Raw genomic sequence first — 12867 nt, 5'->3', positions numbered from 1 at the left:
TAGCAGTAATGACAGTGATCTTTCTTTGCTGTAATGCATGTAGCACTGTGCATATTTACATTTCAATATCCTGCTTCCCTGTTCATTTGGTAAAATTTCTAATTATAGAAGTTATTAATTGGGCAGCTAATTACATCAAAATGAGATTTTAGCATGAGATTCTCTCAAAGCACACCTTATTAAAAAACCTTTTCCTGACAAAGTTAAACGTGTTTCTATCCACAGCCATACACTGTTTCCCATATGTGAAAAAGCGCATTCCAGTGATGTACCAGCACCACACTGATTTAAACCCAATTGAAGTAGCCATTGATGAAATGAGTAAAAAAGTTGCAGAGCTTAGGCAGCTTTGCTCTTCAGCTGAAGTAGATATGATCAAATTGCAGCTGAAGCTACAGGGAAGTGTCAGTGTTCAGGTAAGACCTTTGCCATGCAGTTTCATTCGCTTCTGTCCATGAAAAATTATATAAGTAGCATTTTACAGTTGGTTTCTATTCTGCACATTCAAGAATGTCCTAAATTAGAAATATGCTCACTGTCTGCAGTTATTTCCTGAATAGGAAAAGAAATAAAAGTATTTAATATAAACAACTGATCAGAGACAGTTGCATGAAAGAATTAAGATTCATCTCTGGAATATGTTGCATTCCAAGCTTTACCAGATTTTGGTGTAAAGCTGAAACTGCTATAAGATAATAGATAAATTATAAAAAAATAGATAAATTATTAAAAAAACCCTGAAGATAAATTAGCATATTTTGCCTAGCTGTAGGTCTGCTCACAGTAGGTCTAGGATATTTTTGTAAGAACCCTATGGAGATAAAGAGTGAGTGATGACATATAGGAAGAAGATAACCACAGAAAATCTCATTGTGCATGCCTTTTTGCCCAAGGCAGGCAGGAAGTGGAATGTATAAAGAAGCCATCAGATTCACCAAAATAGGGTACCTGAAGCAGGTGTAGCATGTACAAGTCAGTATGGAAAGGATCTTGAAAAAATGCAGTGACAAATGTGCTGCTCTATTATTTTAAATTGATTGGAAACAACTGAACTGTTAACACAGTCACCTGATATGACCAGCTGTCTCATTCAGCAGAAAAGGGAAAAAAAACAAACCGAGGTTCCAGAATCAGTAAGCTATCAAGCTAGTATTATGGGATGAGAAGGGAGAGGCTCTTGTTGATAATATGAAGGAATAATAAGGATGAGTCATAAGTCACTGAAACCACTTTTCCTGTAGCTGCCCTAAGAGCACAATTAAACTTCTGCAGGTTTTCGCAGAATTCTCAGCTTGGAAATGTGTTTTCAATAGATGCACAGACCAAACAATAGTAGGTTAGCTCATCTTCCCACCCTAATTGCGTAACAGAGATGACAGATTGATAATATCTGCAGTTACTTTGCCACATAACTGAAGTGGTTTCTTTGTGCCACGACAGGTTTATAGCACTGGAGAGACCTCTCCTGGTTTAAGGCTCCATCTTTACAAGTTTTCTTGTTTTCTAAGTCCAGCCTTTTTGAAATCAATGTATTCTCATAAGAAAATCAGATCAGACCTGTAGCACCTGTTATTGCTAAGACAGTACGTCAGATATCTGACTGTTTTTTAATTCTTGTTCTTTTTAGGTTAATGCTGGTCCATTAGCATATGCAAGAGCTTTCTTAGATGACACTAACACCAAAAGATATCCAGACAATAAAGTAAAGCTCCTAAAAGAAGTTTTTAGGTATGGCATGGAAGGTTTGGGATTTCTTGGGGATGGGGGAGAGGGAAAAAAAAAATTGACCTTTTTCCCAAGACTCATAAAAAATATTTTTGAAGCTTTCAACTTTCAAAGTGTTCTGATTCATTAATAATATACTTTAAGCTGACATTTTAAATCAATCATTTGGATTTCTGTTTGAGAACTTTCTTATTTTCTCTATATCAGGCAATTTGTTGAAGCCTGTGGGCATGCTCTGGGTGTAAATGAACGATTGATAAAGGAAGATCAGTTGGAATATCAAGAAGAAATGAAGGCCAACTACAGAGAAATGGCAAAAGAGCTTTCTGAAATAATGCATGAGCAAGTATGTGCTGCAATTAAATTATGCATACTATCATTCAGAATGTAACTATAATGTGAAAAGAATAGGGGAAATATATGGGATGCTTTACACAAAATAATTGGGTTTTGTTTTCCTTTCTGTGGGAGTATAAGCCTGTGATGAAACTGTGGACCTTCATTTTTTTTGCTTGTGTATTTTCTTGGCACCAGCCTGGTTTTTTGTAGGTAAGGAAGACTACAGTAAAGATAAAACAATTGTAATGAAATTAATATGTATGATCTGCAAGTTTAGCCCTTTCTTCATCGATGTTGGAGGTATAAATAGTTGCTTTTGCAACAAAGAGTTAAATGTCTTTTAAAAGGTATTCCAATACATTTTCTTGAGGGAAGTCCAATACTGACAAGTTACAAATATGGGGGGAAGGAAAACCAGAATTTTTGTGGAGTGGAATGTACCACTCAACCTTTGCATCTGGGTTCCATGGCAGAAATGTCTCATGAGTGCTAAGGCAAAGATATTATTTCCAGTAGGACAGGAAGAGCTGAAGTTCAGTGCTCGATCCCTGACATGCCTTGACATTTTTATTCATTATATTCATGACTTCAGCCCCCTTTTCTTTCATCCACTTTTACTTTTATAACCTTTTTCCAGAACCACAGAATGGTTTATAATTCTAAAGAGAGATTTGCCTTTATTCTGCCTTTGCTTAGACGGTACCCAAAACCTTTATGGCAACTTTTTTTATTCAAAAATGTGCCACTTGTCTAAAGTGCACTTCACATGCTCTATTGCTTTCCATTATTTCCCAGCGTGGTCTCTCAGGTACTGTGTTCTGGGCAACTCTGTGATGTAATTATGATGAAGCATGTTGGCTTTATTTTCCTTCACCTATTTTGATATCCTGTCACAACTAACTCTTTTTAACTACCATCAATAGATGTAAACTTTGTGAACCAAAGTTTATAGGAAGTGATACCATTTTCCCAGAATTATGTGGTTGGATTTGGTTTTTTTAAATAAAAAACGGTAGTAGAAGGAAACAGTTGTGAAAGATTTGTGGAACAGAAAAAGAATTTGCTTAGCTAACAGAAGTGGGGACAGTTTGACTATATTTCAATGTGATTTATTGATAAGCAGAGGAGGATTTGGAATGGAGGATAACTGATTGGAAAGCTGATTGAGATGAACAAGGTACATGAGAGAATTAGACAGTGATACAGATACCCCTTTGGTAAGGAGAGGCAAGTGTTTTGGTCAAAGAATTTAATGATAAATGCAAGATTAGCATTCCCCTGGCATAGGAAAAAGTAAAAGAATAAAATGAAAATTTGTACATAAGAAAAAGTACTTTGAACTCAGTGGAAAATGTAGATGTCTAAAAAATGCTGACGTTTGTGAGTTTCCAAAGATTGGTGATAAGAAAAAGCATGTCCTGAAACTTCAGGTGTAAATCACATTGCCCCTTCTTCTCTTGGTTTACATTTAGGCAAACAACTGATATCCATAAGATACTGTGAACAGGATATGAAAGTACAGCACTGACTGCAGTAATATGTACTGTAGACCTACCACTGTGTTCTTATACCAATGTAATTAATTGTACATAATTAAAACATTCCATGTTGTTGGTGGTTTTGCTTTAGGCTTTTGGGTTTTTTCAGTTAGACTGATAATTCCCCTGAAGACTTAGAAACATGAAGGTCTTCACTTAAATCTTTTTAAATGTCTCCTTTATGTATCTGCCTATTGCTGTTTTGGGAAAAAGAGCTTTGCATCACTGAATAAACTATTAGCTGTAATGTAACCATACAAGGTCTTAACAACTGCAAAAAATTTGCTATAAAAATGCATAAAAGAATCTTAACAGATTTTTTTTTTCTCCTCTGCTGCTTGCCAATATGATCAGATGGGATGGTAATTAGTTTTCTCTACTTCTGTTCTATTAGTTTGTCTAATCTTTATATAATTTTTTATGGTATTTCTGATTTTAGCATCAATTTGTTTATAGCTGTTAAGAATGAAATCTTTTCAGTGTTTCGATAGCTTTTTGTATGAAATGCTCAAATCATACCTCTAAGTCAAAAAAAGGAAAACCAAAAAAGTGCAAAAAGTTAACTTGTTGTCACTATGAAACTCCTTTTGAAAGTTGACAGGAGGAATGACAGAAACTATCCAAGCATGTGTAATATCTGAGTTAGGAGAACTGAGATAGGAGAAGTAACTTCTCCTAAATCTGGGAGGAGATGGCTGAAAAGAGTAACCATTTCCAAAAAGTTTTGTGCAGTTGAAAAAGTACTGGGAGGTTGAGTCGATAAGCAGCACATCAAGAAATTGGTTAGCTGTTTTAGACATGCCTGTGCCATTTTGAAACATTTTGGTAAATACATGTCTTTCATTTTAAGATTACTCCAGTGGAAGAAAAGGCCAGTGTCATGCCCAACTCGCTGCACATTTTCAACGCCATAAGTGGAACTCCGACAAGCACAACAGTTCACGGGATGCCCAGCTCTTCTTCAGTTGCATGATTGTTTTGTAAAGGAAAGTATGTTTGTTTCTTTTGAAGTTTGTGGATTTGCTTCATTGTGTGCAAACTCAGGATGACCTTGAAGCTAAATGTCGGGCACATGCAAACTGCGTAGTTCATACGAACGTCTGAGCACACTTAGCAAATAGCAGTTACTGGTAATAGTCTTTTAGAGTAAGGGAGGCACACATATATATTTTTTAATCTTGCTGGTAAAATTTAAAAGTGTTCACAATGTCATTGCAGGAGTGCGTGTTGGAAAATTATGAAGTTGAAGTTAGCTTCTGTTTTTCATTAGAAAGTATTATTAAAATGAATTGCACATTACAAAAAAAGTGTTGTGGGATGTAATTTTGCAGATATGTAACATTCAGGTGTTCTTTTTGTGTATGGCACATAGAGATAACAAGTACAAGAACTATTTTGGGGCTAGACAGAGACACTAGTTTTTGGGGTTTAATGGAACTGACAATAGTAGTTTTTGTACCATTTGGCAAATTGTTGTGATTTATTTTATACCTTGTTGCATTTTGGAGGTATGCAAGCTTAGATCTTACTAAACAACTAAATACAACCAAAGGTCTGTATTAATGAACACTGAGTTATACTAAAATATCAATAGTAGTAAATTGTTATGTACATATTGTTTGTTAATACAGTCCGTACAGTCTGTACATAAATGTATTACATTTCTAAGCATTTTTTTAATATTCATACCTGCTCTTACCATTCTGCTTTCAGTTTATTTGAAAATTTGCTCATTCAAAGTATATGCAGACTTTACAGTTCATTTATCCCTGTATATAAATAAGTGCAATATAAAGATGTATACAGTCTTTGCTATGGTAGGTTTATATGCAGTTATTAAGAGAAAAACCTTTTTTGCCAAAGCAATGGAGTATGTAATTGGTAATCATGGTTACTGTGGTAAATGGTGGTATAATTTAAAGCTTTTTCCATATTCTTATTCTTTTAAGACATTAATTTAGTAATTTTATATTTGGGGAAAATAAAGGTTTTTAATTTTATTTAACTGGAAGCACTGTCCTGCTGTAATTAAACATTCTGTACTACATCTATATTAAAAGAAAAAAGGTAGTTACTTTTCTCACTGTGTGCTGCGGTTTTTTTTGTTTTGTTTTAGATTCACCCCTGACATTTGGGAAAAATGAAAGCTTGATTTTAAAAACACGGCTTTTTGCATCCTGCATATGAGATGCAGATGCTTGTAGGTCTTATTTCATATTCCTTGTCAAGAAAGGCAATTAAATTATTAGTTGAGACATCAGTTTTTAGTCCCTTGCATTTGACTCTAGTGCTATGTTACTGTAACTGCAGGTTGTTATTCACCAGAACAGTTAATATTAGGAAGTCTTCAAAACTTTTCATCACATGACAGTAGAAATCATCTTTTCCTGATGACATGAGGTTTGCTGTAATTTTTCTGTAGCATAGTGTGAAACATGTATGTTGCCATTACTCATCAAAGGTTTTTTCTAAAGCAGCTCATCTTGGCAGTGATATTTTGCATATACTCTGCTTTCTCTAACTATGTTTCTGAAACAAAATTTATCATTGTTTAAAATTCTTTTCCTTAAAGAGGAAAAAAAAAATCATACACTTCTAGGCAGTGAACTCACAGTGCTGTAAGAGACATTTTCTTCTCCTCTGCCCTAAATGCTTCACACTTCTGTTCGTCTGTGGAAATGGGTGTAGGAACACCTACCTCAAAAGGTGTTTCATTATTGGGAGAATATAGAATATATCCTGTAAAGCTGTTTTGCCACTCAGGAAGACTTCTGTATCCATGTATTAAGAGCTATTGTGTATATCACAATGGCTTCTTTTAATTGCCTCACTTTTTCTGGCTTTTTTCCACTTTGTCTTGGGAACAGAACTGACAGTTTCCCTTTTGCACTGAGACCTCACTTGGGTTAAGATGCATCTGACAACTAACCTATAACTGTAGTATGTATTCAGAAGTGAATATGTATCTGCGTATGTGTGTGTGCATCTACGTATGTGTGTGTATGTATATATATATATATATATATATATATATATATACAAAAATCAGGATCCCAAATATTTCCAGGAATCCGCAAATCCCAGAATTCCCCATCCCAAATATTCCCAGAATTCCCCAATCCCAGAATTCTCCAATCCCACAATTCCCCAATCCCAAAATTCCTGATCCCAAATATTCCCAGGAATTCGCAAATCCCAGAATTCCCCAGCTCAAAGATTCCCAAAATTCCCAAATCCCGAAATTCCCAAATTCCAGAAATCAGGATCCCAAAGATTCCCAGAATTCCCCAATCCCAGAATTCCCAAAACCCACAATTTCCCATCCCAAATATTCCCAAAATTCCCAAATCCCAGAATTCCCAAATCCTGGAATACACACACACACACACACACACACACACACACACAGAGGCACATACATATCCCTTGGCCTATGAAAACCAGCAAACTGTAGTTGACAATGCTGCAGGTTTACACAGGCTCAAATCATTAATAATTAACACATAAATGACATGTCTATAGACTTAATCTCTTGTGATGCTTTTTTCTGAGGGAACACACCCTCTACTGTTTAAGCTTTATATATAGTAATAAATGTGGGCGTTTCCCTCCTGAATAATTCCTTCTGTACCAGCTTCCCTTCTCTGTTGTTACTTCTATAACACATAAATTAATTATTCAAAGTGGGTTAATTTATTTATAAAGACTTGTGCTCTCTGCAGGTTTTTGATTAATTTTCTTCACAGTAACTGCTATGGGGCTGTTTTGGGTTTGTGCCTGACACAGTGTTGATAACTTAGGGATGTTTCTGCTGTTGCGAGCAGCGCTTGCACAGAGTCAAGGCTTTTTCTGCTCTCAGCCCACCAGTGATCAGGCTGAGGGTGCACAAGGAGCTGGGAGGGGACACAGCCAGGACAGCTGACCCCAACTGACGACAGGAATGTCCTGTACCGTACAGGTGTCATGTGCAGCAATAAAAACTGCAGAGAAAGTTTGTCAGAGCAGCACTTGCTCAGGGAGTGGCTGGGCATTGGTCAGCTGCTGGCAAGCAATTGAGGGTTTTTTTGCATAATTTCTTTTTCTTAGTTTTGTTTTGGTTTTTTTACATATTAAACTGCCTTTATCTGGACCCACCAATGTTCTCACTTTTACCCTTCTGATTGTGTCCCCTATCCTGCTGCAGAGGATTGATAGAGCAGCTGGATGAAGCTGAATCAAAACAGTCCTGTTTTGGCACCCTGCGTCGTGCTTGAAGGGTTTGGGATGACAGATTTGACCACAGTGTGTTACAGAAGGAACTGATAATTGTTATCTATTTGACGGTTGTCACAGTGTTGATTTACTTGTTCACAGTATTAGTTTATCTAATCACTGCCATGCTCCCTATTTATTTGCTGTACATCAAATTTGAGAACTTGTTAAAGCCTGAATTTGCAGTGTATCACTTAGTTGTGTTTTGCTTGGGAGAACTATGATAAAAGAGTTGGCCTTGAACCTAAACTGGTATTTGGGCCCTGCATTGTTGCCTTCCCTGCACTTTGGGAACCATCTCATGAGGACAATGAACAATTAGACATTTTCCTTTTTCTGAGAACCACTTGGTGGATGAAAGAAAGAATAGCCCCTTCCCCTTCTTTTCTTGTGGGATAGATGTTTTCTCGCTTTCTACAATAACTCTTCAGTATCTTGGACACCCTTTGGTAACTAAGATATTCCTACTGGCATGTTTCAAGTATATTCTTCCAGCTTTTCCTAAGGTTGATTCAAGAATATCACATAGGGGTATGTCCCGAGGCAGTATGGTCATGGGTAGCAAGGCATGTGGGAGAATATGGGCAGGTGACAAGGACTGTCACCTCTGGCAGTCTGGGACTTCACCACAGAACAAGTGCAGGATCTCGAGGTGAGCAAATATTTGCTAAAAAAGGATGTCCTGGCTATGGCAGAAATACAGCTTACCACTCTGCCAGGGCTGACATTTGGCTACCAAGCACTGCTTTGGGAACCTCAAGGGGAGGAGAGGTCTTGTATTTGCAGGGTGCCATGACATTGGAAGGAATGATGAATCTAACTCCATGTCCTTAAAAGGCTAATTTACTATTTTATGATCTGTATTATACTAAAGAATACTAAAGTAAACTATACTAAAGAATACAGAAAGGATACAAATAAAAAGCTAAAAAATACTAAAGAAGAACTCGTGACTCCTTCTAGAGTCTCGACAAAACTTGACCGTGATTAGTCATTACGTCGAAACAATTCACATGAAACCAATGAAACAACCACTTGTTGGTAAACAATGTCCAAACACATTTCAAAACAGCAAAACACAAGAGAAGCAAATAAAATAATTATTGTTTTCATTTTTCTCTGAGGCTTCTCAGCTTCCCAAAAGAAAAGAGATTTTTCAGAATATATGACAGTGACAGAGAAGATCTGGGGATGCACAAACAGACACCGGCCAGAGCAGAGACCCCTCCACTCAAGTGCATCACTCTGTGCTGACCAGTCTGTCGTGCTCTGGAGGGAGCAGGAACCTGTTAGTTACTCGGTGTGTGTAAGTAAAAGGTGTTATAGTTAGTGTGCTCGTGGTCTCCTGCTGCTCCTCAATGCCTTCTCCAGACCTGTTTAGCTCTCTAGCAATTTTTAATGTCAAAAAATAAATTTAAAAACAGCCCCAACCACCACAAAACCTAGCAAACCATGACATCCTCTTCCCCACAGAGAAACAGTGTTTATTGTAAGGTAAAGATTGCAGTAAATGCATCAGAAAATAAATGAAACCACGGAAACTTAAATGTGTGTCTCCACAGGCCCCGTCTAACATGAAGGCAGTGCTGCAGGCAGGATGGCTGCTGACTGTGGCTGTTGGTAACATAATTGTCCTTATTGTGGCTGGGGTATCTGCAATCCAAAAGCAGGTAAGCATGCAAGCAGTAGGTGTGCCATTATATTACACTGGGAGAAAGCAGTTATTAGTGGTGCTCCGTAATGAATAAAAATGGCTGAGAGTTATTCTGTGCCATTCAATGTCTCTGAAAGAGCTCTGGCAGCCCCCAGTTTAAGCTAAATTAAATCAGAAAGAGCATGAAACAGAGATTTTGAGGCTTTTCAGGCAGAGTTTCTGATCTTTGCCCACATTTGTGGTCACTAGGTCAGCTGTAAAAATTTTTAAGTGGAAGCAGAATCAGTGCCAGCCTGGTTTAGAGATCTGACCAAAATGAAGGGGCTGAGTTTCCTTCTCAGTCTTTCATTCAATTCCCACTTCCTCCAGGAAAAGGATGTTGCAGAATTTTGCAGCATTCACAGATTTTTTTATCTTTTCAGTGATGATAGAAATGCTGAAAGAGCCTCAATTCTGGGTTGCTTTAATACGTATTATATGCTTAATTAATACTTAGTCCTGTAAGCCATACTTATTATGTACACTCAGTTTCACATTCTGAGTTTCCTTCCTGAAAATACTAAAATGGTGTAATACTCTTGACAAATGAGTATTGGTGGGTAAATTCTGTTTTGTGGTTTTTGTTGGGTTTTGGGGTTTTTTTTTGCAGTGCGCAGAGTATGTGCTGTTTGCTGCCCTGCTGTTGGTAGTTTGCGTCATTTTCGCTATAATGGCTTCGTTTTATATCAAATGAGATTGAAGCTCAGTTCAGCAAGGAAGAAGAGAAGGAGGACCAAGACTGCAATGAGAAGGAAGCTGAAGCTAATTTTTGTCCACAGGAGCAACTGGCTCCCTGCCATCCTCTGAGGAGTTAAGGAAATTTTATACCAGTTTTTCCTCTGCCATGCAAGTTAAGCAAAATAAATTACTATTAACGGTATCCAATAGAAAATCCTCTTCTGCCTACTACTCTATCCACCCCAGGTGAAATGTTTATTTAGTATTTTAACACTACCTTTTTTTCCTCTTTGGAATATAGGTCATGTGTCAATTTTGTATACTATAAACTGTTGTATCTTAGTGCTTTATCAAACCCACTAACTTGTCTACAACATGATGGATGTGGTTAATGTTAGAAAGCCAATAATTCTGTAAAATTAGATAGGGAACCTTTCTGATGAGGTGAAAATTACCTGTAAGGTAGAATGGAGACAGTTGTGTGTAACAAGATTTTAATCTCATTTTCAACAGAGATTTAAGTAATTCAAGTTAAAATATCCATGTGCCTAGCCAGGTAGGTCCTGTCAGCATCACTGTGGTTGTGTCCAGGAGTTGTGTGCAGGGAACTGGTCTTTGGGCTGAAATGGAGTGTTTTCAGTTCCTTAGTTTTAAGCACTGAAGAGGTACAATTAACCTCTAAGTGTGACAGTGTTTAGACAGCAGCATCCTAAACTAGACTATGAGACTAATTCAGAGGGTCTTCTGCATATAATTTTCTTTTACAGATAATATACCCTGTTAATCAAATTAACAGCTTATAATTCTGAACAAAAATGGACCATTAAAAAAATGCAAGAGTAATGAATTATGCCTGCTCTAGCAATTCAATCTACACTCATGCGTGGCCAGGTAGATACAGGAATGTCTATGTCTGTATGCTTAATAATATTACAAATATAATGTAAAACTTCTATGTTTTTTCCATATTCCCTTTGGCTCAGCCTAATGACACTTGACTTAAAATAGTTCAATGTCATATTCTCTGAACCACGTGAATCCGTCCTCTGCCATTTGCTGTTCCTAAATATTGGCTTATTAGCAGCACAATCTCTGAAAAAACTTATCTGTAGTTACAGACAAATGTCTATACAAAGTTGTTTGGTTTCTTGAAATTTCCTGGAAGCAACTGCAAGCCACCTATACATACTCTACAATTTGCTTTTGCCTCCTTCTTTCACAGCTTGCTGTAGTACTTTAGCATAACATTCACTGACCGTCCAGCAGAGATTACAATATTGGTAATAAAGCAACTGGGTTTTGCCTTAAAATGTGAAATGGAGACAAATTAATAAAAGGGGAAGTAACAAGAATTTCATCCTCCTTCACCAGGAAGACGAAAGTCCAAGATGCCCCAGTACTGTTCTTCTCACAGCCACCACTGCAGGACAGGATTTTGTGTCATTTAGCACAGCACAAGGGTACCATGAGAGCTGTAATTCAGTGAGTTTTCTAATGTGGCTGTTAAATGTTATCCCTTTCCCATGCTCATTCCCAGTCCTGAGTCAAAGCCCTGCATGAACCACCTTAACCCCAGAGGTGGGCTTTAGTCCACATCCCAGGGAGTTTAACAGCTGCTGTGACTGTACAGGGGGGAGAGAGAGGACAGGAAGATGAGCCAAACAGGAGCTGTGCTTTTCAGAGAGTAGCTGGGTGTTTACATGAATGACAGAATCATTAAGGTTGGAAAAGACCTGCAAGATCATCAAGTCCAGCCTTAGATCTAACACCATCCTGCCCACTGAACCATATTGTGAAGTGCCACATTCAACCATTTTTTGAATGCTTCCAGGGCTGGTGACTCCACCACCTCCCTGGTGGGAGGGCACCCATTCCAATGCTTAACCCCTCTTTCAGTGAGGGAATTTCTCCTCACATCCACTCTCAAGCTCCCCTGGCACAGCCTGAGGTTGTTTCCTCTCATCCCTTGCTGGGCAGAACAGACCGACCCCCACCTGGCTACACTCTCCTTTCGGGCCCTTGTAGAGAGGGACCAGGTCTCCCCTGAGCCTCCTTTTCTCCAGGCTAAACACCCCCAGCCCCCTCAGCTGCTCCTCACAGGACTCGTGCTCCAGAGCCTTCCCCAGTTCCACTGCCCTTCTCTGGACTCACTCCATCAACTCCATGTCCTTCCTGTAGTGTGGGACCCAAAACTGAGCACAGGACTTGAGCTGTGGCCTCCCCAGTGCTGCTACGGGAGGGCAATCACTGCTTTGGTCCTGATGGCCACACTATTGCTGATGTGTTAAGCAACAAGCCAGGATGCCACTCTGGTCTTCTTGGCCACCTGGGCTCGCTGCTGGCTCATGTTCAGCTGGCTGAACCAGCACCCCGAGGTACTTTTCTGCTGGGAACTTTTCCAGCCATTTGTCCCCAGCCTGTAGCACTACAGGTGGTTGTGACCCAGGGCAGGACCCAGCACTTGGTCTTTTTGAGCCTCATACCATTGGCCACTGTCTATGGATCCCTGCTCTCCAGATGCCTCCACAGAGCCTTCCTACCCTACAGCAGATCAAGACTCCCATCCAGCTTGGTGTTCTGATGCCTGTTTCAACCTAGAAATGAAACAACACACACTTTCGAGATAAAATTACAACAGAAAGT

At 38.5% G+C, this 12867-nt stretch overlaps 1 protein-coding gene across 1 annotated transcript in view; it reads left to right on the top strand.

Annotated features, from left to right (window-relative positions):
* DOCK9 (dedicator of cytokinesis 9) overlaps positions 1 to 5681 on the top strand; it is an 82488-nt gene extending 76807 nt beyond the window's left edge. Inside the window, exons 50-53 of the mRNA XM_041478300.1 lie at positions 226 to 416; positions 1628 to 1728; positions 1933 to 2071; positions 4453 to 5681. Of these exons, the coding sequence (XP_041334234.1) occupies positions 226 to 416; positions 1628 to 1728; positions 1933 to 2071; positions 4453 to 4575 (554 nt within the window). The 3' untranslated portion in view covers positions 4576 to 5681. The remainder of the gene's footprint in view (positions 1 to 225; positions 417 to 1627; positions 1729 to 1932; positions 2072 to 4452) is intronic.
* Positions 5682 to 12867: the final 7186 nt, after the last annotated feature.

This window comes from Pyrgilauda ruficollis, unplaced genomic scaffold, assembly GCF_017590135.1.
Source record: "Pyrgilauda ruficollis isolate IOZ18807 unplaced genomic scaffold, ASM1759013v1 scaffold44, whole genome shotgun sequence".
NCBI lineage: Eukaryota > Metazoa > Chordata > Aves > Passeriformes > Passeridae > Pyrgilauda > Pyrgilauda ruficollis.
The sequence above is the reverse complement of the archived record's forward strand: the minus strand, read 5'-3'. Positions and strand labels throughout refer to the sequence as shown.